Raw genomic sequence first — 27,006 nt, 5'->3', positions numbered from 1 at the left:
GTTAAATGTGGACATTTCAGTTGAAGGCATTCAGTTGTACAACTGACTAGGTATCCCCTTTCCCTTTTCCAATGCCTCACAAAGAAGGGTACCAACTGGGAGATGGGTAAAAACAAATAAAGCAGACACTGAATATCCCTTTGAGCATGGTGAAGTTATTAATTACACTATAGATGGTGTATCAATACACCCAGTCACTACACCTTCCGAACTCAGTTGCTGGAGAGGAAGGAAACTGCCCTGGGATTTCACCATGAGGCCAATGGTGATTTTAAAACAGTTACTGAGTTTAGTGGCTGTGTGATAGGAGAAAACTGAAGATGGACCAACAACATTGTACTGTAGTTACTCCACAATACTAACTTAACTGACAAACTGAAAAGAAGAAAGCATGTACAGAATAAAAATATTCCAAAACATGCATCCTGTTTGCAACAAGGCAATAAAGTAATACTGCAAAAAATGTCCTGAATGTGAAAGGGTTATGTTAAGGGCATTACTGAGTACCACTCTTCATATATTCAAGCAGAGTTGCGGCTGCATCATTTTTGCAATTTTCTTCAATAAAAAGGTAGGCCTATGGCATACCCTCTCATACTCCCTCAATTTGAGCCTTGGTTTTAACTCAACAGACATTCACTGACACAGAGGTAGGCTATTTAAAGGATGCATTGTGGGTGCATTGCTGTTGCTTCAAGTTTCAGCATGACATTTTAAGTTACTCGAATCTGGCTTATTGTCAAAAACTCTGATATATACACATCATGGGCAAGAAACATTGTTTGTAATAAAATCAATTATAGTAATAGCAAGCTATCCAAGTTGACCTCCGGTCCTCCTTTTCATCTGCGCTCTCCTTCTCAAACTGAACAGAACATAGGCTATAGGCTCGTCCGCGTGCAAGATAGTGAATTTTTGGGACTAAGCCGAATCAAAACACAATTCAGAAGAAGCCTTTGACTCAACTTCTGAAAATGCCACTGTAGGCTTACACAGCATTGGTTAGGCAACAAATGTTTTTGATCAGCAAGAGCAGAGCAGGCTGGGCTCAGTATTCGAATATCCATTGCAGTGTTTAATGCAACCTAGTTTTATTTACACCATTCCAGCAGCCATCTTAGAAATATAACTTTAACACACAAACAATTATACGTTTTCATGTCTTTATTGAACACACCGTGTAAACATTCACAGTGCAGGGTGTTAAAAGTATGTGAACCCTTGGATTCAATAACTCGTTGACCCTCCTTTGGCAGCAATAACTTCAACCAAATGTTTTCTGTAGTTTGGATCAGACCTGCACATTTTGGACCATTCCTCTTTACAAAAACTGTTTCAGTTCAGCAATATTCTTAGGATCACTGGTGTGGACAGCTCTCGAGGTCATGCAACAACATTTTAAAATTGACTGACTGAGCCACTCCAGAAGGCGTAATTTCTTCTGTTGAAGCCATTCTGTTGTTGATTTACTTCTGTGTTTTGGGTCGTTGTCCTGTTGCATCACCCAACTTCTGTTGAGCTTCAATCGGAGGACAGATAGCGTTACATTCTTCTGCAAAATGTCTTGATAAACTTGGGAATTCATTTTTCCGTTGATGATAGCAAGCTGTCCAGGCCCTGAGGCAGCAAAGCAGCCCCAAACCATGAGGCTCCCTCCACCATAGTTTACAGTTGGGATGAGGTTTTGATGTTGGTGTGCTGTGCCTTTTTTTCTCCACACAGTGTTGTGTGTTCCTTCCAAACAACTCAACTTAAGTTTAATCTGGCCACAGAATATTTTGCCAGAAGCGCTGTGGAACATCTAGGTGCTCTTTTGTGAACTTCAGACGTGCAGCAATGATTTTTGGGGGCAGCAGTGGCTTCCTCCATGGTGTCCTCCCATGAACAACATTCTTGTTTAGTGTTTTACGTATCGTAGACTCGTCAACAGAGATGTTAGCATGTTCCAGAGATTTCTGTAAGTCTTTAGCTGATACTCTAGGATTCTTCTTAACCTCATTGAGCATTCTGCGCTGTGCTCTTGCAGTCATTGTTGCAGGACAGCCACTCCTAGGGAGAGTCAATAGTGCTGAACTTTGTCCATTTATAGACAAGTTGTCTTACCGTGGCCTGATGAATACCAAGGCTTTTAGAGATACTTGTGTAACCCTTTCCAGCTTTAGGCAAGTCAACAATTCTTAATCTTAGGTCTTCTGAGATCTCTTGCTCAAGGCATGGTTCACATCAGGCAATGCTTCTTGTGAATAGCAAACTCAAATTTTGTGACTGTTTTTTTTATAGGGCAAGGCAGCTCTAACCAACATCTCCAATCTCGTCTCGCTGATTGGACTCCAGATTAGCTGACTCCTGACTCCAATTAGCATTTGGAGAAGTAGCCTAGGGGTTCATTAGCCCAGGGGTTCACATACTTTTTCCAACCTACAAGGTGAATATTTAAATGATGTATTCAATATAGACAAGAAAAATACAATCATTTGTGTGTTATTAGTTTAACCACACTATGTTTGCTTATTGTTGTGACTTAGATGCAGATCAGATCAAATTTGATGACCAATGTATGCAGACATCCAGGTAATTCCAAAGGGTTCACATCCTTTTGCTTGCCACGGTAAATAGCCTATAGGTGCACTTGATATTGCACCCCAGCAGAACATCAGAGATGAGGGGTGGCATCGGGCACACATCGATATATAGCCTAAAAAGGAGAAATATAGACATTTCATCAATTACAAATTACATGACCTTCCACTGAACTAGATTTTTTTTAAAAATAAAAAAATAAAAAAAATAAACCCTCCACTTGACTGAAATTGAAAAAGCATGACCCTCCCCCATTTTCCTCCAGGTAACCATTCTGTACATTTCGATCCATCCCTAACACAACAAAATGTGTAAAAAGTCTAGGGTTGTGAACACTTTCTGAAGGCACTGTATGTAAATGAGATATTTATGTATTTCAATACCTTTGTCAAATGTCTAAAAACACATTTTCACTTTGTCATTATAGTGTGTGTGTAGATGGGTGAGAGAGAACATCTATTTAATCCATTTTGAATTCAGGCTGTAACACAACAAAATGTGGGATAATTCTCAAGTGGTGTGAACATTTTCTGACGGCTCTGTACTTCTACCCTCCATGACACACGACAGCCATACCTTAATCATGACCATAAGAGATACAACAATGTCACAGCTTATCATTTCTAACATGCCCAAATCATTATCTGAAAATCCTGTATTTTCAGAGATTGGGGTCAGGGTGGGGTGGGTGCCCAATCTGATTAATTGCGCTGTGGGATTTGCGTGCATTAGCTGGCCCACCGCAAAGTCCTAGCATCATAGCAATTTAGGTCAAAGATGCTGCACGCAAGTTGCAGTTTCATTTTTTTGGTTTTATTGTCATGCTTATCGCCCTTCAGAATTTAAATGTGATATTTAATGCGCATTTGTGTTTCACATGCAAATAATCTTACTTGAGAATACTCAACATCCAGAAACAAAGCTAGGATTTACAAAGATAAAAAAAGGGAGACAATATAAGTACGACATCAGTGACATCGTCCTTGATATAGTACTTATACAGAGATCAATATATGAATGGATTACTGGTAATATAATCCATTTAACAACCTAGACAGAATAACAGAACCTTGTTTGGAGAGAGACATCATACCTCCCCCGATCGACCTTAAACAACTACATTATCTTGCATTTAATAATTAGCAATACATCATCATTTAACATAGGAAGGATGGATATTTTGTTGCCTTCATATCTTAGCGAACACAAATACATTTGAGCACAGGCACCATTGTTTCCTTTGATGTCGTCTACATTAAAATCACTAAAAGGCTCTGCTTTCACTGAATCTTCATATCAAACAACACAAACCAGAGCAGGAAGAACATGTAAAACATCAGCCGAGACAGTGTGCCCCTGGCCAATTCTACTCAAAAACACAACATACCTTTTTATGATACTGCTGTTTCAGAGACAGTTAATCATTTAAAAAAAAAACATTTGAGTAGGAGAAAAAATATATAAAAAATATATTATTTGATGGCGTGATTAAAGCGGTCTGTGGGAGGAGGCCCACACAGAATCAATAGGAAAATGCCAATGGCGGAGAACACACAGGAAAAGAGAGCAAGAGTAAAAGCAACAAGGTGGCCATTGACAGCTAAGATACAGCCTCTGTTTGGCAGCTCTTCTCAGAAGATCAATAGTCATCCACGGAAAGTAGACTGCAATCAAATCAGTGGAAAACGTTTGTGTTTTAGTGCTAGAGGTGAGACCTCCTGCTACTATGCAGTAATGGTGATGTCATCGGGCATTCTGGCACTACTCTTTTTGACCAGGTTTTATCAACTATCATGTCAATGCAACACAGAGACTTTGAAAAATAGCAACAAAAGAATCACGACAGTGAAAGTGCATTTTGAAATCAATGCTATTTCATAAGCTGGTCATAATAATTGTAAATAAAATATAGAAATTTTAGAAAGTTTTGAAATCAAGCTAACCACTGCCCTCTGCTAACACACAATATGTGACAGAGAGAGAGACATCAGTTGCCTGATCCCATGCTGCCCTCCATGACACCGGGGCCCAGTGGAGTGTGACCGTACACCTGGCAGGGTGGAAAACCCTGGGTGGCCCAGACAAGCCCAGCAGATGTCTTGGTGCTGGGGCTCGTCCAGTGTCTGCACTGCAGCAGCACAGTGGGCTGGCTGCTCTGACAGAACAGGAAGGCAGAGAGTCAGGCGGGTGGGGCCAGCTCAGCACTGAAACTGTAACCCCCTGGCTCCTAAGGCTGCGGCTCGCGAGCCGCTCGTTATTCCAGCTTATGCCAGCTAATGCTGTTATCTCTGCTACATCCAATTAGAGGAACCTTTGACCTACCTCCAGAGGCAGGTTGCGGGCCATGCACTGATCTGCTTTAACAGACAAATGCAGACAGTAAAGGAGGTAAAGAAGGCTTGACCTCTCAGCTGTACAATCACCCTGATCCTATTATGGTCACTCACCTTAGGTCCGATGATGATGAGCACTACCAGGGGATTCTCAGTGTGCCACTCTGAAAGACATCAAACCAGAGACAGTGACTGACAGCCAACCAGCATTTAATTTACTTTCCAAGTGCTTCTGTGTGGCAATACAAATGTAAAATGAGCTCAAATACAAGATCAGAGCATGTAATTGTAGCAGGGCTTGTGTCCAGTGAAAGTGATGGCAGAGGATGTAATCCCTGTACCTGAGAATGCCTCCAGCAGATAGAGAGGATCCTTCACTCTCCTCAGGCCACAGACTAGTAGGAACACATGCAGGTCCTCCACATCCTCCCCACTCACACCTGGGAACAGACAGATAGGCAGGTAGCTAGAGCAGTGCATCACAACCCATTATAATGAACAGGGAAACTACCACAGCAGATAATGACAGCCATTCATCAGCCAATGGGAATGAGGAAGAGACTAGGCACAGCAGTGTGACTCACTGTGAACAGTATGACACTCCTACTAGCATCAACCACCTGTCACTCAACGTAATAAAAGGGACCAGCAGAGGTGGAAATACTGCTACAGTAAGTATGATCTGCAGGATAGTGGAAGGTTGCAGGGGTGTAGTTAGGGAGTTACAGCTCTGTCAAGGTGTAAGTAGGGAGTTACAGCTCTGTCAAGGTGTAAGTAGGGAGTTACAGTTGTGTCAAGGTGTAAGTAGGGAGTTACAGCCATGTAAAGGTGTGGGTAGGGGGTTTCATCTGTGTGTAGGTAGGGGGTTACAGCTGTGTCAAGGTGGGTTTCAGCTGTGTGTAGGTAGGGGGTTACAGTTGTGTCAAGGTGGGTTTCAGCTGTGTAGGGGGTTACAGCTGTGTCAAGGTGGGTTTCAGCTGTGTGTAGGTAGGGGGTTACAGCTGTGTCAAGGTGGGTTTCAGCTGTGTGTAGGTAGGGGGTTACAGCTGTGTCAAGGTGGGTTTCAGCTGTGTGTAGGTAGGGGGTTACAGCTGTGTCAAGGTGTGGGTAGGGAGTTACAGCTCTGTCAAGGTGTAAGTAGGGAGTTACAGCTGTGTCAATGTGTAGGTAGGGAGTTACAGCTGTGTCAAGGTGTAGGTAGGGAGTTACAGCTGTGTCAAGGTGTAGGTAGAGGGTTAAAGCTGTGTCAAGGTGTGAACGAATATGGAGGCATGTGGAAAGATTATACCACTATCTATTGTTGCAGGCACTCAGGATACAACTGAGAGTGCCTTTACCGGAGACAACCCATAGAAATTCACAGAATTCCATGTCTGTGTCAAAAGTATTCTCGAATTCTTGATCTCCTTCCAACCTCTAAGAAGAATAGGAGGCTTAATAATGACCCTTACCTTAGCTGATGGTTCATGTGCTGTGCACCACAGATTTAAACTCATCCTATGATGGCTGCTTAATATAAGAGCTCAAGTAAACAATAACATATACAGACATCTGTTGGAATGAAACAGGGGTGACACAATTACTTTAAAAAGGCCTACAATTATGAGATGTGTTAGCAATCTGGCCAACCAGCAATTAAATGACATACTTTCGTAAACAGACAACTACAGCAACTAAAAAGGGTTGACCATAGGGAAGAAATAATACAGGTTGTCAACAAACCAGGACTATGTTAGACCAACATGCAGCTGATGCATTAAAGTAACCAGAGCCTTCTCACATTAGGTCGGCCAGCAATTCTAACTTAAGCGTCTGTAAATCCACATTAGTCTCTGACTTGTGAAATTGTCACTGACCTAACAGGTATGGTCAGCACACCCAGACAAGTCAGACAGACAGCCATTACACACTGGAGGATAATATTATGTACTATTATTACCTATGTCTAATTGTCTAAATAATAATAATAATAATAATATGGATATTAGATAATAATAGCTACCAATCAATTCGGAACAAATCTCTACCTCAATTACACATACTATACATACCCACCCCTGACGTGGACTCACAAGAAAATATAATCCCACTCACAAGCAAATAAAATTGCTTGCACACACACAGAGCCTGTAAACATGTGACTGTGTTACAGTGACAGACAGTGAAATCCCTTCCTGCCAGATAAGGCCAGCTCAGGAGGATAAGGCAGCCCTTTAATACTATTACAGGGCATCTTAAAATGACAGCGCACAGAGTGTGTGACAGTCAGGCCACTGACCCCAGGTCTGCTGGAGCGTAGGGAGGAAGCAAGCACTGTTGAATCCCAGCCTAAACCAATACAAAATAAAATACAAAAACACTGCACTGTTCACAAAGGGATGATTAAAGACATAAGCAGCACCAGGTGGGGTAGGGAACAGGGCCCTACTGTATCACAGCTTCTATTAATATAAAACAAACCAGTAAAAAACGATGTGGAGCCCTTTGGGGTATTGGTTACTTTTGTGAGATCAGCAAAATCTCCCATCCACCCCATACAGTCTATGCAGCATAAGTCTCTGCAGCGCGGACATGGAAACCTGATACTTCAGCATTCCCTGATTTCCCCTTCCGTCCTCTCTTTACCAACAGCCCTATGGGACCTAGAGGAACACCTCAACTAGGAACCTGTTTTTGTGACTTCCTTACCTGCCTTGTGAAATGTCCGCATGTCTATGATGCAATAGAGAAATAATACAATTATGTTTAATTTAAACTTAATTAGCTCGCACCAATTCAGGGGCGGACAAAGGGTGTCAGTTAGGATACAACCTCACGACTTCAGATCGAAATGGAGACAGAGGAAGAATGGAGGAGTGCTGGAAAAATAGTTCACAGGCCTGTCAAAGTGGGCAAAAGAATCCAATACAAATAGAGAAAATAAAACCCCCTGGAGACTTAGAAACAATTCATCTTTCTTGAGGGGAGAAACTGAATTGGACAAATTGTCTGTTTTGCCAGCAGCATTTGTTTTTTGCCTGTCTCCTGTCCCTTATATCGCAGAAACACTTTTTTGTTCTTCTGCCTTTGATGTTGAGACGCACATTGCATTGCTCCCTGTCATTGTTGTGTGTGTGTGTTCGGTGGCTCCTGTCAGTACGTCTGGAGACTGCCACAGTGTAAAACATACTGAACACAGAGGCTAAATAAGAGCTTCTGAAACACTGCAGCTTTCTAACTTAATTTAAACGGAATTTAGGGAAAACCATAGGGAGTTAGACTGCCATTGCCACCAAGAATATTCCTAACGACTGCATTGAAATCTACTATTCCTACACACTTTGGCAGCACTAGAGAAAATAAACACAATATTGTTTATTATTGTGGCCCCTTTCAGCTTAACTAATGCCGCACACCCCATGCCTCTAGAAGAGACGGTGTAGTTTAGTTATGCCTCTAGAGGAGGTTGGTGCCAGCGTATTCCCTCTGGACAGACTCAGAAACCCCCTTCCCTACAGTGTAAAACCTGCCCTACCTCAGAAGACCCCTGCCTATACCCGGCCCCCACCCCCCCCCCCCCCCTCTGTGATCCCCCAGGGCTGTCTGTCACTCACCAGCCTGCTGTCATTTGCCCTGCACCTGCCTACACCCTCAACACCACAGCACACACAGCAGTGGGGCAACACTCTACTGATACTCTGCCTTTGATGGAGCTGCAGCCTCAGGATCTTCCTAACACTACACTCTCTGCCCTTGGCTGTTGCACCACAACCAAAGGGTAATACAGAGAGAGAAGCAACTTCAATCAGGCAGCTGGGTTGCCTGGGCCTCATGTTCTACTGAGGAGGTACACTACTTGATCAAAGGTCATGCTCGGTGAACATCTCATTCTAAAATCATGGGCATCAATATGGAGTTGGTCCCCCCTTTGCTGCTATAACAGGCTCCACTCTTCTGGAAATGCTTTCCACTAGATGTTGGAACATTGCTGTGGGGACTTGCTTCCATTCAGCCACAAGAGCATTAGTGATGTTGGGCGATTAGGCCTGGCTCACAGTCGGTGTTCCAATTCATCCCAAATGTGTTCGATGGAGTTAAGGTCAGGGCTCTGTGCAGACCAGTCAAGTTCTTCCACACCTATCTCGATAAACCATTTCTGTATGGACCATGCTTTGGGCACGGGGGCATTGTCATGCTGAAACAGGAAAGGGCCTTCCCCAAACTGTTGGCACAAAGGTGGAAGCACAGAATGATCTAGAATGTCATTGTATGCTGTAGCGTTAAGATTTCTGTAGCCCGAACCATGAAAAACAGCTCCAGACCAATATTCCTCCTCCACCAAAATGTACAATTGGCAGTATGCATTGGGGCAGGTAGCGTTCTCCTGGCATCCCCCAAATCCAGATTAGTCCGTCAGACTGCCAGATGTAGAAAAGTGATTAATCACTCCAGAGAACGAGTTTTCAACGGTGATGAGCTTTACACCACTCCAGCCGATACTTGGCATGGCATTGCGCATGGTGATCTTAGGCTTGTGTGCGGCTGCTCGGTCAACAAAACATTTCGTGAAGCTTCTAACGAACAGTTATTGTACGGACATTGCTTCCAGAGGCAGTTTAGAACTCGGTAGTGAGTGTTGCAACCGAGGACAAACAATTTTTACATGCTACACACTTCAGCATTCGGCGGGCCCGTTCTGTGAGCCTGTGAGGCCTACCACTTTGTGGCTGAGCTATTGTTGCACCTAGACATTTCCATTTCCCAACAACAGCACTTACAGTTGACCGGGGAAGCTCTAGCAGGGCAGACATTTCACAAACTGACTTGCTGGAAAGGTGGCATCCTTTGACGGTGCCACGTTGAAAGTCAGAGCTCCTCAGTAAGGCCATTCTTCTGCCAATCTTTGTCTATGGAGATTGCATGGCGGTGTGCTCGATTTTATACACTGCTCAGCAACGTGTGTGGCTGAATTAGCCAAATCCACTTATTTGAAGGGATGTCCACATACTTTTGTATATATAGTGTATCTTGGAGTGCGCTCGCTGGGCCATGACTCTCCCTTCGATTAACATTATACCCTCAAAGCCCCACACACACATTTTGAGCTGAAAATGGCCTACTCTAACCTACATACAAGAGGAGAGTTTTAGTTATCTGCCATTCTCACTGTGTGTCATGGTGTAATTGCATGGGAGGGCACAACAAGCCTTGTTTGGCAGAACAAACATGTTCTGATTTACTTTGAGACAAAACAAAAGGAAAGAAAAAAAGTGTGATATTGAAAAGGAAAACAGGCAGATGAGAAATAGTCCCCCACTGTGCCGGAGTGTGTGTGAAGACATGGAGGGGACAAGTGTTGACAGGAAAGGCTAAAGGATTGATCTCTTTCTGATGCTGGAGGCGTTGATTCTGCCAGCACGTTTTGTTGTGTCTAAGAAGAGCCGAGAATTAAAGTTATGAAGATTGAATAATTATTATTCTGGGAGTAGAAATTGGGCCTCAGTGTGTGTCAAAGTACAAAAGAGGGAATATAACAACTAATCTGGTAAACAACATGGAAACAAAGGCATCCAACAAGAATCTATTAACCGTAAGACTGCATGAAAATACTAAAAAGGAGCCTACAATTTGTAACTGTTAATTAATTCTGGTTTCCATGTTACAAGGTAGTTGAAGTTGTACTAGATGGATGTACAGGATACACATAGTATACACCGTCCAACATCCAGATAGCCAGGCTATTGTATGCTTTCTCACACCCAGACATGCAGAGAAAAACAGCACAGGCAGTCTTTATATTAGAAAGTAGTAAACTACAAAGAATCATACAGAAGCTATATTACATAGAAAACACAACAGCTGAGCAGTCACTCTTATCTCATGTATACTGAATGGGGAAGAGAATGTTGGCAATCAGTATTACTGGCACCAGTGTAGAAACATGGTTCGGAATGGCCCTGTATGGGAGAGCTATTAATCATAGGGTTGCATCCCTGAACTGCCCTGAGCTCTGATGTACCTGGGATGGAAATCGTCCTACAATGTTCCATTTCAAGTCAGGGCTGTGTGTGGGGAAGCTACTTTGAGTAATGACATACATTTAATATGGAGGTGGTGGGATAGGGACAGAGGAGTAGATCAAGCAAGCGAGGAGAGAGGGAAGATGGTGAGAGCGAGAAAAGGGCTAATGCTCATGTCCTCCAGGTCTTCTTCAGTTTGTTGCTTAAAAACCTGTCATCTCTGGTTTATTTCCTTTATTTCTTTCCATGTTAACTTTTGTGAAAAAAAGTACCTGAGCGCCTTAGAAATTCACTCCAGCAGAAACTCTGAGCCGCCTCAGTCTTGATCCCTTCAGAACCAAAGAAAATAAACAGTGTGTCTGAGATCGGTCATTGCATTTTCCAAGAAAGAGTTAAGTCATATTAATGGCCCGATGCAGCCATTTAAAAAAAAATCTCAATATCAAATAATTTCTGGGTAACAATTAAGTACCTTACTGTGAGTATTTTGAATATAAACAGAGGGCTAAACTCACTTTTTTACACCATTTCACAGTAAGGTCTACACCTGTTTTATTTGGTGCATGTGACAAATACAATTTGATTTGATCACAGTTCAAAAACCCCACCCAGCAAAACAAGATGAAATCTCACATGGTTATTTCAAACAGCTCAGAAACTAAAAGTACATTATAATAATTTTCACAGTATTATTCCAACCTCATGGTATTGAAACATAAAACACAGGAAAATCATATTTTTTGACTGCACTGCACCGAATACGTACATACAGTAGGTCATCTGTGGGAGGTAAGTGCGGGGGTCATAGGATTAATGATCATTTACTGAAAACCCTGACTTTCTTAAAGGTCATATCTATCATTAGGCTGGCCTCCTCCATATGAACACGCTAATGTGCTCTGCATCTCTGTGCAATTTATCACACATACTCCACATTGGGTGATGACAATGAGCCACTACTGTGTGACATATGAGGTAAGATTACACATCTGGGAATGCTACATGCTGACATGTTACATCTTTCACATGCATCATTACTGTACTTCTCCAGGGGGTTTTTGTCACCGTCATGTTTAGTGGGTAATACAGTTGGTTAGCACAGCTCTCTGTAACCAGGCTTTGCTGAGGACACTGGCAGCAGTCTGGTTTGTTTTGCTGGGGCTGGGCACAATTGGCTCAGCAGACATGCGGCTTGGAGACCTACAGTACACCTCTCTGTGCTGCTTTGTGCTGACCCATGTGGTGTGACAGATAGCCAATGGCAAGAGCGACTCAAAATACTCTACTGCAGCATGTTGTGGTGGGAGAACTGCCAAAGCTGCTTATTGCAACAGAAAATACTGCCACAGACACACAGGGAAGCACAACTACGGGCAGTGAATATTTCATCCTACAGAGCTTACCTTGAGGCTGGACGTAGATTTTGCTGCTTTGGGACAGCTGGGGGAATGAAAACAGAGAATATGATATTGGTAAAAATCCTGAAAGTTTAATGCAGCAATTTAAACATACAAAATTATTTGCATGGTAAGACACACCCCATTAAGTTGAACTAACAAGTATGGTGACAGGCAGTTTCATAACAGAATATTTTTTCTACCACAGATAACTGTAAGCAATAATGTGTTAACATAAAAAGTGTACGTTATCTTTATTTATTTATTTTTGCGGTCAATTTGCAGTGTACAAATTATGTGCTTTATGTTCTGGTCAGGTGGCCGGAATATACAGCAGTTATTAATAATTTATACACTGACAATTGAAAGCAATAATCACAAACAGATATAGTATTTGACAAAAACAGAATAATTTCAAACCTTGACTATATTGGGATACGATCAAATATACCTCTCTATGCGTGGGAATATTTGGGAACAGATTTCCTAAATTGTTGATCATTGCTGGGCAGCCTTTTAACTCTTGCCATAGATTTTCAAGAAGTTTTAAGTCAAAACTGTAACTAGGCCACTCAGGAGCATTCAATGAATGTTATATTGGTAAGCAACTAAAGTGTATATTTGTCCTTTTTTATGTTATTGTGCTGCTGAAAGATGAATTTCTACTCAGTGATGTTTTTGTTGTTTTCAATTTGCCCCAAACATAACGCTTTGTATTCAGGACATAAAGTTAATTTATTTGCCACATTTTTTGCAGGTTTACTTTAGTGACCTATTGCAAACAGGATGCATGATTTTGAATATCTTTATTCTGTACAGACTTCCTTCTTTTCACTCTGTCAATTAGGTTAGTATTGTGGAGTAACTACAATGTTATTGATCCATCCTCAGGTTTCTCCTATCACAGTCTTCAAACTGTAACTGTTTTAAAGTCACCATTGGCCTCATGGTGAAATCCCTGAGCGGTTTCTTTCGTCTTCGGAAACTGAGTTAGTCAGGACGCGTTTATCTTTGTAGTGACTGGGTGTATTGATACACCATCCAAAATGTAATGAATAACTTCAACATGCTCAAAGGGATATTCAATGTCTGCTTTATTTTTTTATTTTTTTTACCCATCTACCAACATGTGCCCTGACTTGTTAAGCAAATTTTTACTCCTGTACTTAGGCTTGCCATAACAAAGGGGTTGAATACTTATTGACTCAAGATACTGAAGCTTTTCATTTTTCATTAATTAGTAAACATGTCTAAACATTGACATTATGGGGTATTAAAAGGCCAGTGACACAAAATGCCAATTTAATAAATGTTCAATTCAGGTTGTAACACAAAATATGGAAAAAGTCAAGGGGTGTGAAAACTTTCTGAAGGCACTGTGCATTACCACTGCAAAATAAGCATAAACAGCCATCACCAAGTGAAAGGGGTGAGCCCAAGCCAATAATTCACAGTTGATGGAAAGGTAATTGACTGGATGTTATCACACAGTTAGACTTGATCTATCCCCCATGTGTGTTTTCTGTCTCAATAAAAAGCGTAGCACAGTCTCCCTGCGCCTGCCCTGATTGCATGCTGTCACTGATAGATGACAGCGATAAAGCGTGCCATTCCGCTTAATCTGGAAATAAAACATGGTGATATTGTTATATTGCCACACTATTATGGGACGGGCCAGGATATTGTGTTTTGGTTAGTAAAACCATTCTGTTTTATTTACTGTGGCTGTCAGGTGCCTGCTGTCTCTTGATGTGCTGTAAATTGGAAGTGAAAAATATTTCACTCGCTTCTACAATGACCTCTGAGATGGCTTGCCCCTTTAGACTGCCATCATTACACACATCATTTGCACCAATATTAGCAGAAGTTTCCTTTATGACTGCCATGTTCTCAATACGGATTCATATGAACATTTAATTGAACCAGTTACTATATGTTTTATTTTATTTTTATTTTACCTTTATTTAACCAGGCAAGTCAGTTAAGAACAAATTCTTATTTTCAATGACGGCCTGGGAACAGTGGGTTAACTGCCTGTTAACTGCCTGTTCAGGGGCAGAACGACAGATTTGTACCTTGTCAGCTCGGGGGTGTGAACTCGCAACCTTCCGGTTACTAGTCCAACGCTCTAATCACTAGGCTACCCTGCCGCCCCTGAGAGACATACTATAATTAAACACTATGGTAGACATAAAACACACCTGGCCATGTACTTGAATGAGGCATCTTTGAACCCCCACTTTACAGTAAGTGTGCTTGCTCGGTTTAAAATGGTCATATTTGAGCACTACTACAAGCAGAGTTAAAACTGATGAATGAATCATAGCTACCAGAAATATGTCAGCCTCTGCTTTCAGTTTGTCAGTAAATGCAACAGCAAATCTGTAAAAAAAAGATAAAAAGAAAACCCATTAGTTCAGTTAATGGTCATGGACAGTATGATAACACAATAGTCTTTCAGGGTTAGCATCTGTCACTCCTTTCCAAACAATAACAGTTGAGAAGATCAGAGCAGAAATCAAAGGCTTATGACAGGAGCTCCACACAAACCTCCTAACTGAGGATGCGTAGGTAAACCTCCTAACTGAGGATGCGTAGGTAAACCTCCTAACTGAGGATGCGTAGGTAAACCTCCTAACTGAGGATGCGTAGGTAAACCTCCTAACTGAGGATGCGTAGGTAAACCTCCTAACTGAGGATGCGTAGGTAAACCTCCTAACTGAGGATGCGTAGGTAAACCTCCTAACTGAGGATGCGTAGGTAAACCTAACTGAGGATGCGTAGGTAAACCTCCTAACTGAGGATGCGTAGGTAAACCTCCTAACTGAGGATGCGTAGGTAAACCTCCTAACTGAGGATGCGTAGGTAAACCTCCTAACTGAGGATGCGTAGGTAAACCTAACTGAGGATGCGGGTAAACCTCCTAACTGTAAACCTCCTAACTGTAAACCTCCTAACTGAGGATGCGTAGGTAAGGGTTTCAGTCGGTAGAGCATGGCGAAGCGTCGTGGGTTCGATTCCCACTGGGACCACCCATATGTAAAGTAGTGGCCCCAGCCGACTTGTAAGTCGCTTTGGACAAAAGCGTCTGCTAAATGGGATATATTATTATTATATTATATATTCTGCTGCTGGTTTGAGGAAGGATTTGGGCGTGAATCAATATGTTCTTTTGGGTGGATCTAATGACAATTCAAATTTTGGGGGGAGACAAACCTAACTGATACCGATATATCTGCCGATATACTGTTTTACAGCAGGGACATGAAAAAGTGACATTTACCACACAGCATTTCAAAGGAGCAATTGTCCAATATGAGAATTGCCACAAGTGTTCAGAGAAGCATGACATTCCCTTTTCTCACCCTACTTAATGTATGTCGTGGAATAGGATTTTAAAAAGGCCAATATCGGCTGATAACATGGGTGAAACAATATATCGGTCGGGCCTGACTAAGAATACTAAGGAAATGTTGAACAAAAAAAGGCAGTGATGTGCTATATTTCGTAAGGATTGTGAAATGGGCCAACAGGCCTAGTTATGGGTGACATTAATTTCATGATCAAGGTTTGTGAGGAGAGGCGGTCACAGCAGGAGGTGCCATGACTGAGACGTTTGAAGTCATGTGACCCAGATTACACCAGTGTTCCCCAGAAGCAATTACCCCTTAGACTCATACTAGATGGGTGTCTTACGGGCTGTAAAATCAAAACAACACCCTTGAAAATAAAGACACAAAGTTCTCTGTGAAATAAGACGTATAGCCTAGGCTCAGATACTGAGCCAATGCACCACTAGCCAGCAGCATTAGAGGCAGGGCAGGATCCCACGAAGATAGAACACATAACCAGCCCAGCTGGGGTTAGCTTCACTGGTAAGACAGTTCAACCTCACTGTTTCATGCCAGTAATACAGACCCAGAAGTTCTCCTAGTGGTAGCTCATAGTAATCCTGTCTTTATGTTCCCACACATTCTCACTGTACTTCAGCCAAACCTCTATGGTGCACTATCCACTACTGAGACAATATAAAGAAACAGTGCAGTCAAGGCAACAATTATACAATTGTTATGTGTGTGAGTGGTCTTAAAATGTGATACTGTAAATTATAACGTATTCATTCAATAGCAAGTTTATTGGTGTTATATTTTTCAGATCAACTGCATGGGCTTTTTGGTAATGTGTTCAGGGGTAGGCATTTAAAATTGCAAAAAAGCAAGGGAACTGTCTAGAGTACAGTAGTTGAAAATTGTTAGCATGTATTCTGTATGCATGGTCAAGTCCTGGCCTGGTTTAGATCTTATCTGTCGGAAAGATATCAGTTTGTCTCTGTGGATGGTTTGTCCTCTGACAAACCAACTGTAAATTTCAGTGTTCCTCAAGGTTCCGTTTTAGGACCACTATTGTTTTCACTATATATTTTACATCTTGGTGATGTCATTCGGAAACATAATGTTAAGTTTCACTGCTATTCGGATGACACACAGCTGTACATGTCGATGAAACTTGGTGAAACCCCAAAATTGCCCTCCCTGGAAGCCTGTGTTTCAGACATAAGGAAGTGGATGGCTGCACATGTTCTACTTTTAAACTCGGACAAAACAGAGATGCTTGTTCTAGGTCCCAAGAAACAAAGAGATCTTCTGTTGAATCTGACAATTAATCTTGATGGTTGTACAGTCGTCTCAAAGGAAATGGACCTTGGCGTTACTCTGGACCCTGATCTCTCTTTTGACAAACATATCAAGACTTTTTCAAGGACAGCTTTTTTCCATCTACGTAACATTGCAAAAATCAGAAACTTTCTGTCTAAAAATTATGCAGAAGAATTAATCCACGCTTTTGTCACTTCTAGGTTAGACTACTACAATGCTCTACCTTCCGGCCACCGGATAAAGCATGAATTAAACTTCAGTTAGTGCTAAACACAGCTGCTAGAATCTTGAATAGAACCAAAAGATTTGATCATATTACTCCAGTGCTAGTCTCTCTACACTGGCTTCCTGCTAAGGCAAGGGCTGATTTCAAGGTTTTACTGCTAACCTACAAAGCATTACATGGGCTTGCTCCTACCTACCTTTCCGATTTGGTCCTGCCGTACATATCTACACGTACGCTACGGTCACAAGACGCAGGCCTACTTACTGTCCCAAACAGCTGGAGGCAGGGCTTTCTCATATAGAGCTCAATTTTTAATGAATGGTCTGCCTACCCATGTGAGAGATGCAGACTCGGTCTCAGCCTTTAAGTCTTTATTGAAGACTCATCTCTTCAGTGGGTCATATGATTGAGTGTAGTCTGGCCCAGGAGTGTATAGGTGAACGGAATTGCACTGGAGCAACGAACCGCCCTTGCTGTCTCTGCCTGGCTGGTTCCCCTCTCTCCACTAGGATTCTCTGCCTCTAAACCCTATTACAGGGGCTGAGTCACTGGCTTACTGGTGCTCTTCCATGCCGTCCCTAGGAGGGGTGCATCACTTGAGTGGGTTGAGTCACTGACGTGATCTTTCTGTCCGGGTTGGCGGCCCCCCTTGGGTTGTGCCGTGGCGGAGATCTTTGTGGGCTATACTCGGTCTTGTCTCAGGATGGTAAGTTGGTGGTTGAAGATATCCCTCTAGTGGTGTGGGGGCTGTGCTTTGGCAAAGTGGGTGGGGTTATATCCTGCCTGTTTGGCCCTGTCCGGAGGTATCGTCAGATGGGGTCACAGTGTCTCCTGACCCCTGTCTCAGCCTCCAGTGTTTATGCTGCAGTAGTTTGTGTCAGGGGGCTAGAGTCAGTCTGTTATATCTGAAGTATTTCTCCTGTCTTATCCGGTGTCCAGTAAGAATTAGAGAGAGCATACTTAAATTCAATCTTTGCCTTTTTTGCCTCGGAGGACCTGAGCCCTAGGACAATGCCTCAGGACTACGTGGCCTCATGACTCCTTACTGTCCCCAGTCACCTGGCCGTACTGCTGCTCCAGTTTCAACTGTTCTGCCTGTGGCTATGGAACCCTGACCTGTCCCAGACCTGCTGTTTTCAACTCTTTAGAGACAGCAGGAGCGGTAGAGATACTCTGAATGATCGGCTATGAAAAGCAAACTGACATTTACCCCTGAGGTGCTGACCTGTTGCGCCCTCGACAACCACTGTGATTATTATTATTTGACCCTGCTGGTCCTCTATGAACATTTGAACATCTTGGCCATGTTCTGTTATAATCTCCACCCGGCACAGCCAGAAGGGGACTGGCCACCCCTCATAGCCTCATTCCTCCCTAGGTTTCTTCCTAGGTTCTGGCCTTTCTATGGAGTTTTTCCTCGCCACTGTGCTTCTACACCTGCATTGCTTGCTGTTTGGAGGTTTAGGCTGGGTTTCTGTACAGCACTTTGTGACATCAGCTGATGTAGGAAGGGCTTTATAAATACATTTGATTTGATTGGAGTCTGTGGTTCAACTGGACATTAATGGTTTCCAAATCTAGAGTCTGAGAGGCTTGACCTCACCTGGCTTTCAGCAACACCTGCTCCATAACTGCACGCTTCTGCTCCACTTTCACATCTTCATTAATGTCTGTTCCTCCAAAGACTACTCCAAAGGGCACTTGAGTATCTGGTATAAAGAGCAGAAAAGGGGGGGATGTTGATAAAGTTGGAACCTTTATCCTTCTATTATTAGCTAGTTAAGCTACTATCAATGACATTATCAATACAATTCACCTCAAAGAAAGGGTGAATCAATAAGGGAATAAGAAAAGGTGATAAGATGCAAATATACAGTGGCTTCAGAAGGAATTCATCACGGACATATTCCACATTTTGTAGTTAAAGACAGAATTCAACATTCAACACACACAATACCCCATAATGACAGTTATTTTTGTTTTTGTTTACATTTTTGCAAATGTATTTAAAATGAAATACATAAATATCTCATTTACATTCAAACCCGAGTCTATACTTTGTAGAAGCAACTTTGGCGGCCATTAGAGCTTTGAACCAAATTGACTATGTCTGTATCAGCCTTGCATGTCTGGATTTTGAATTTTCTCCCATTTTTCCTTGCAGATTTTCTCAAGCTCTGATAAGTTCGATGGGGAGCGGTGGTGAACAGCGATCTTTCCAAATATTTTCAATGGAATTCAAGTCCAGGCTTTGACTTGGCCACTCAAGGACTTTCCCATTCTTGTTCTGAAGCCATTCCAGCATTGCTTTGGCTGTATGCTTGGGGTCAATGTACTGTTGGAACATACATTTTCGCCCAGTCTAAGGTTGTTTGCACTCAGAAGTAGGTTCTCATCAAGGATTTGCCTGTATTTGGCTTAATTCATTGTTCCCCTAACCTTACCAGTCTCCCAGACCCTGCTGCTGAGAAGCATCCACATAGACTACCGACCCGTAGCACTCACGTCTGTAGCCATGAAATGCTTTGAAAGGCTGGTCATGGTTCACATCAACACCATTATCCCAGAAACCCTAGACCCACTCCAATTTGCATACCGCACCAACAGATCCACAGATGATGCAATCTCTATTGCACTCCACACTGCCCTTTCCCACCTGGACAAAAGCAACACCTACAGTGGGGAGAACAATTATTTGATACACTGCCGATTTTGCAGGTTTTCCTACTTACAAAGCATGTGGAGGTCTGTAATTTTTATCATAGGTAAACTTCAACTGTGAGAGACGGAATCTAAAACAAAAAAATCCAGAAAATCACATTGTATGATTTTTAAGTAATTCATTAGCATTTTATTGCATGACATAAGTATTTGATCACCTACCAACCAGTAAGAATTCCGGCTCTCATAGACCTGTTAGTTTTTCTTTAAGAAGCCCTCCTGTTCTCCACTTATTACCTTCATTAACTGCACCTGTTTGAACTTGTTACCTGTATAAAAGACACCTGTCCACACACTCAATCAAACAGAAACCAACCTCTCCACAATGGCCAAGACCAGAGAGCTGTGTAAGGACATCAGGGATAAAATTGTCGACCTGCACAAGGCTGGGATGGGCTACAGAACAAGAGGCAAGCAGCTTGGTGAGAAGGCAACAACTGTTGGCGCAATTATTAGAAAATGGAAGAAGTTCAAGATGACGGCCAATCACCCTGGGTCTGGGGCTCCATGCAAGATCTCACCTCGTGGGGCATCAATGTTCATGAGGAAGGTGAGGGATCAGCCCAGAACTACACGGCAAGACCTGGTCAATGACCTGAAGAGAGCTGGGACCACAGTCTCAAAGAAAACCATTAGTAACACACTACGCCGTCATGAATTAAAATCCTGCAGCGCACGCAAGGTCCCCCTGCTCAAGCCAGCGCATGTTCAGGCCTGTCTGAAGTTTGCCAATGACCATCTGGATTATCCAGAGGAGGAATGGGAGAAAGTCATGTGGTCTGATGAGACAAAAATAGAGCTTTTTGGTCTACTCCACTCGCCGTGTTTGGAGGAAGAACGATGAGTACAACCCCAAGAACACCATCCCAACCATGAAGCATGGAGGTGGAAACATCATTCTTGGGGGGATGCTTTTCTGCAAAGGGGACAGGATGACTGCACCGTATTAAGGGGAGGATGGATGGGGCCAAGTATCGCGAGATCTTGACCAACAACCTCCTTCCCTCAGTAAGAGCATTGAAAATGGGTCGTGGCTGGGTCTTCCAGCATGACAACGACCCGAAACACACAGCCAGGGCAACTAAGGAGTGGCTCCGTAAGAAGCATCTCAAGATCCTGGAGTGGCCTAGCCAGTCTCCAGCACTGAACCCAATAGAATATCTTTGGAGGGAGCTGAAAGTCCGTAATGCCCAGCGACAGCCCCGAATCCTGAAGGATCTGGAGAAGGTCTGTATGGAGGAGTGGGCAAAAATCCCTGCTGCAGTGTGTGCAAACCTGGTCAAGAACTACAGGAAACGTATGATCTCTGTAATTGCAAACAAAGGTTTCTGTACCAAATATTAAGTTCTGCTTTTCTGATGAATCAAATCAAAATCAAATCAAATTTTATTTGTCACATACGCATGGTTAGCAGATGTTAATGCGAGTGTAGCGAAAAAGTTGGGCTTCTAGTTCCGACAATGCAGTAATAACCAAACAAGTAATCTAACTAACAATTCCTAAACTACTGTCTTGTACACAGTGTAAGGGGATAAAGAATAAGTACATAAGGATATATGAATGAGTGATGGTACAGAGCAGCATAGGCAAGATACAGTAGATGGTATTGAGTACAGTATATACATATGAGATGAGTATGTAAACAAAGTGGCATAGTTAAAGTGGCTAGTGATACATGTATTACATAAGGATGCAGTCGATGATATAGAGTACAGTATATACGTATGCATATGAGATGAATAATGTAGGGTAAGTAACATTATATAAGGTAGCATTGTTTAAAGTGGCTAGTGATATATTTACATCATTTCCCATCAATTCCCATTATTAAAGTGGCTGGAGTTGAGTCAGTGTCAGTGTGTTGGCAGCAGCCACTCAATGTTAGTGGTGGCTGTTTAACAGTCTGATGGCCTTGAAATAGAAGCTGTTTTTCAGTTTCTCGGTCCCAGCTTTGATGCACCTGTACTGACCTCGCCTTCTGGATGATAGCGGGGTGAACAGGCAGTGGCTCGGGTGGTTGATGTCCTTGATGATCTTTATGGCCTTCCTGTAACATCGGGTGGTGTAGGTGTCCTGGAGGGCAGGTAGTTTGACCCCGTTGTGCAGACCTCACTACCCTCTGGAGAGCTTTATGGTTGAGGGCGGAGCAGTTGCCGTAGGAGGCGGTGATACAGCCCGCCAGGATGCTCTCGATTGTGCATCTGTAGAAGTTTGTGAGTGCTTTTGGTGACAAGCCGAATTTCTTCAGCCTCCTGAGGTTGAAGAGGCGCTGCTGCGCCTTCTTCACGATGCTGTCTGTGTGAGTGGACCAATTCAGTTTGTCTGTGATGTGTATGCCGAGGAACTTAAAACTTGCTTCCCTCTCCACTACTGTTCCATCGATGTGGATAGGGGGGTGTTCCCTCTGCTGTTTCCTGAAGTCCACAATCATCTCCTTAGTTTTGTTGACGTTGAGTGTGAGGTTGTTTTCCTGACACCACACTCCGAGGGCCCTCACCTCCTCCCTGTAGGCCGTCTCGTCGTTGTTGGTAATCAAGCCTATCACTGTTGTGTCGTCCGCAAACTTGATGATTGAGTTGGAGGCGTGCGTGGCCGTGCAGTCGTGGGTGAACAGGGAGTACAGGAGAGGGCTCAGAACGCACCCTTGTGGGGCCCCAGTGTTGAGGATCAGCGGGGAGGAGATGTTGTTACCTACCCTCACCGACTGGGGGTGGCCCGTCAGGAAGTCCAGTACCCAGTTGCACAGGGCGGGGTCGAGACCCAGGGTCTCGAGCTTGATGACAAGCTTGGACGGTACTACGGTGTTCAATGCAGAGCTGTAGTCGATGAACAGCATTCTCACATAGGTATTCCTCTTGTCCAGATGGGTTAGGCCAGTGTGCAGTGTGGTTGAGATTGCATCGTCTGTGGACCTATTTGGGCAGTAAGCAAATTGGAGTGGGTCTAGGGTGTCAGGTAGGGTGGAGGTGATATGGGCCTTGACAAGTCTCTCAAAGCACTTCATGATGACGGAAGTGAGTGCTACGGGGCGGTAGTCGTTTAGCTCAGTTACCTTAGCTTTCTTGGGAACAGGAACAATGGTGGCCCTCGAAGCATGTGGGAACAGCAGACTGGTATAGGGATTGATTGAATATGTCCATAAACACACCAGCCAGCTGGTCTGCGCATGCTCTGAGGGCGCGGCTGGGGATGCCGTCTGGGCCTGCAGCCTTGCGAGGGTTAACACGTTTAAATGTTTTACTCACCTCGGCTGCAGTGAAGGAGAGACCGCATGTTTCCGTTGCAGGCCGTGTCAGTGGCACTGTATTGTCCTCAAAGCGGGCAAAAAAGTTATTTAGTCTGCCTCGGAGCAAGACATCCTGGTCCGTGACTGGGCTGGATTTCTTCCTGTAGTCCGTGATTGACTGTAGACCCTGCCACATGCCTCTTGTGTCTGAGCCGTTGAATTGAGATTCTACTTTGTCTCTGTACTGACGCTTAGCTTGTTTGATAGCCTTGCGGAGGGAATATCTGCACTGTTTGTATTCGGTCATGTTACCAGACACCTTGCCCGGATTAAAAGCAGTGGTTCGCGCTTTCAGTTTCACGCGAATGCTGCCATCAATCCACGGTTTCTGGTTAGGGAATGTTTTAATCGTTGCTATGGGAACGACATCTTCAACGCACGTTCTAATGAACTCGCACACCGAATCAGCGTATTCGTCAATGTTGTTATCTGACGCAATACGAAACATGTCCCAGTCCACGTGATGGAAGCAGTCTTGGAGTGTGGAGTCAGCTTGGTCGGACCAGCGTTGGACAGACCTCAGCGTGGGAGCTTCTTGTTTCAGTTTCTGTCTGTAGGCAGGGATCAGCAAAATGGAGTCGTGGTCAGCTTTTCCGAAAGGGGGGCGGGGCAGGGACTTATATGTGTCGCGGAAGTTAGAGTAACAGTGATCCAAGGTTTTTCCACCCCTGGTTGCGCAATCGATATGCTGATAAAATTTAGGGAGTCTTGTTTTCAGATTAGCCTTGTTAAAATCCCCAGCTACAATGAATGCAGCCTCCGGATAAAGGGTTTCAGTTTGCAAAGAGTGAAATAAAGTTTGTTCAGAGCCATCGATGTGTCTGCTTGGGGGGGGATATATACGGCTGTGATTAGAATCGAAGAGAATTCTCTTGGTAGATAATGAGGTCTACATTTGATTGTGAGGAATTCTAAATCAGGTGAACAGAAGGATTTGAGTTCCTGTATGTTTCTTTCATCGCACCATGTCTCGTTAGCCATAAGGCATACGCCCCCACCCCTCTTCTTACCAGAAAGGTGTTTGTTTCTGTCGGCGCGATGCGTGGAGAAACCCGTTGGCTGCACCGCTTCGGTGTCTCTCCAGTGAGCCATGTTTCCGTGAAGCACAGAACGTTACAGTCTCTGATGTCCCTCTGGAATGCTCCCCTTGCTCGGATTTCATCAACCTTGTTGTCAAGAGACTGGACATTGGCAAGAAGAATGCTAGGGAGTGGTGCACGGTGTGCCCGTCTCCGGAGTCTGACCAGAAGACCGCCTCGTTTCCCTCTTTTTCAGAGTCGTTTTTTTTGGGTCGCTGCATGCGATCCATTCCGTTGTCCTGTTTGTAAGGCAGAACACAGGATCCGCGTCGCGAAAAACATATTCTTGGTCGTACTGATGGTGAGTTGACGCTGATCTTATATTCAGTAGTTCTTCTCGACTGTATGTAACGAAACCTAAGATGGCCTGGGGTACTAATGTAAGAAATAACACGTAAAAAAACAAAAAACTGCATAGTTTCCTAGGAACGCGAAGCGAGGCGGCCATCTCTGTCGGCGCCGCTCATTAGATACTTGTCATGCAATAAAATGCTAATTAATTACTTAAAAATCATAAAATGTGATTTTCTGACGTTTGAGGTGTACCTATGATAAAGATTACAGACCTCTACATGCTTTGTAAGTTGGAAAACCTGCAAAATCGGCAGTGAATCAAATACTTGTTCTCCCCACTGTATGTGAGAAAGCTATTCATTGACTACAGCTCAGCTCAACACCATAGTACCCTCAAAGCTCATCAATAAGCTAAGGACCCTGGGACTAGACACCTCTCTCTGCATCTGGATCCTAGACTTCCTGACGGGCCACCCCCAGGTGGTAAGGGTAGGTAACAACACATCTGCCATGCTGATCCTCAACATGGGGTCCCCTCAGGGGTGCGTGCTCAATCCCCTCCTGTACTCCATGTTCACTCATGACTGCACGGCCAGGCACGACTCCAACCCCCATCATTAAATTTGCTGATGACACAACAGTGGTTGGCTTGATTACTGACAACTACGAGACAGCCTATAGGGAGGTCAGAGACCTGACCGTGTGGTGCAAGGACAGCAACCTCTCCCTCAATGTGATCAAGACAAAGGAGATAATTGTGGACTACAGAAAAAGGAGGACCGAGGACGGCCCCATTCTCATTGAGGGAGGCTTTAGTGGAGCAGGTTGAGAGCTTCAAGTTCCTTGGTGTGCACATCACCAACAAACTAACATGGTCCAAGCACACCAAGACTGTCGTGAAGAGGGCACGACAAAACCTATTCCCCCTCAGGAGACCAGTCGGTACCCCCTGTATATAGCCCCACTGTTGTTATTTTCTGCTGCTCTTTAATTATTTGTTATTCTTATCTCTTACTTTTTTAGAGATTTTCTTAAAACTGCATTGTTGGTTAAGGGCTTGTAAGTAATCATTTCACTGTAAGGTCATTTCGGCTCCAACCTTACAAAGGTGACAAGGTTGGCTCCAACCTTACAAAGGTGACAAATAAAATTTGATTTGAGCATGATGCTGCCACCACCATAATTCAAGGTATGGATGGTATTAGATGGGTGATGAGCTGTGCCTGGTTCTCCAGACATAGTGCTTTGCATTCAGGACAAAGAGTTCAATTTATGTCTCGTCAGACCACGTAATCTTTTGCCTTATGCTCTCAGAGTCTTTCTGCAAAGTCCAGGTGTGCCGTCATGTACCTTTTTCTCAGGAATGGCTTCCGTCTGGTAACTCTCCCATAAAATCCAGATTGGTGAAGTGCTGTAGAGACTGTTATCCTTCTGGCAGGTACTCCCATCTCAGCCAAGGAACTCTGTATTTCTGTCAGAGTTGTCATTGGGTTCTCTGACCAAGGTCCAACTTGCCTAGTTGGCCAGCTTTAGGCAGAGTCTGTGTAGTTCCATGTTCTTTCAATTTCCCAATGATGGAGACCACTGTGGTCTTGGAAACTTTCAACACTCTAGAAATGGTTTTATACCCTTCATCACAATTCTATCTCAATGATTTATGGAGATATAGTTTGGTTTAGTTTCGGCTCTGTCAACTGTCGAACCTTATATAGACAGGTGTATTTCTTTCTAAATCATATCCAAACAATTGAATTGATCACAGATAGGGTTGCAAAGGGTCAGAAACTTTCCTGGAAATGTCCAGAAATTTTCCATGGGAAGTTACGGCTGGAATCCCGTTATCGGGATCGATATGACAACAGCCATTGAAAGTGCAGAGCGCCAAATTCAAACAACAGAAATCTCATAATTAAAATTCCTCAAACATACAAGTATTATACACCATTTTAAAGATAAACTTGTTAATCCCACCACAGTGTCCGATTTCAAAGAGGCTTTACGACGAAAGCATACCATGCGATTATGTTAGGTCAGCACCTAGTCACAGAAAAACATTTTTCCAGCCAAAGTGAGGAGTCACAAAAAGCAGAAATAGAGACAAAATTAATCACTAACCTTTGATGATCTTCATCAGATGACACTCATAGGACTTCATGTTACACAAGACATGTATGTTTTGTTCGATACAGTTCATATTTATATCCAAAATTCTCAGATTACATTGGTGCGTTAGGTTCAGTAATGTTTTGATTCCAAAACATCCGGTGATTTTGCAGAGAGCCACATCAATTTACAGAAATACTCAAAATAAACATTGATAAAAGATACAGGTGTTATGCATGGAATTATAGATAAACTTCTCCTTAATGCAACCACTGTGTCAGATTTCAAAAAAGCTTTACGGAAAAAGCACACCATGCAATAATCTGAGTACAG

General features: G+C 43.3%; 1 protein-coding gene across 2 annotated transcripts in view; it reads right to left on the bottom strand.

The window, feature by feature from the left end:
- glt1d1 (glycosyltransferase 1 domain containing 1) overlaps positions 1–27,006 on the bottom strand; it is a 41,661-nt gene that overhangs the window by 8,552 nt on the left and 6,103 nt on the right. For both annotated transcript variants that reach the window (XR_010451643.1, XM_064937424.1), the window contains exons 3-8: positions 18,794–18,899; positions 14,640–14,691; positions 12,316–12,352; positions 11,185–11,241; positions 5,255–5,353; positions 5,028–5,077 (exon numbers count right to left, since the gene is read on the bottom strand). Coding sequence is in view for 1 of the 2 variants with exons in the window: in XM_064937424.1 (XP_064793496.1) it covers positions 5,028–5,077; positions 5,255–5,353; positions 11,185–11,241; positions 12,316–12,352; positions 14,640–14,691; positions 18,794–18,899 (401 nt within the window). In the remaining variant the exon portion in view is untranslated. The remainder of the gene's footprint in view (positions 1–5,027; positions 5,078–5,254; positions 5,354–11,184; positions 11,242–12,315; positions 12,353–14,639; positions 14,692–18,793; positions 18,900–27,006) is intronic.

This window comes from Oncorhynchus masou, chromosome 25 (assembly GCF_036934945.1).
Source record: "Oncorhynchus masou masou isolate Uvic2021 chromosome 25, UVic_Omas_1.1, whole genome shotgun sequence".
NCBI classification, from domain to species: domain Eukaryota; kingdom Metazoa; phylum Chordata; class Actinopteri; order Salmoniformes; family Salmonidae; genus Oncorhynchus; species Oncorhynchus masou.
This window is presented reverse-complemented; position numbering and strand designations above follow the sequence as displayed.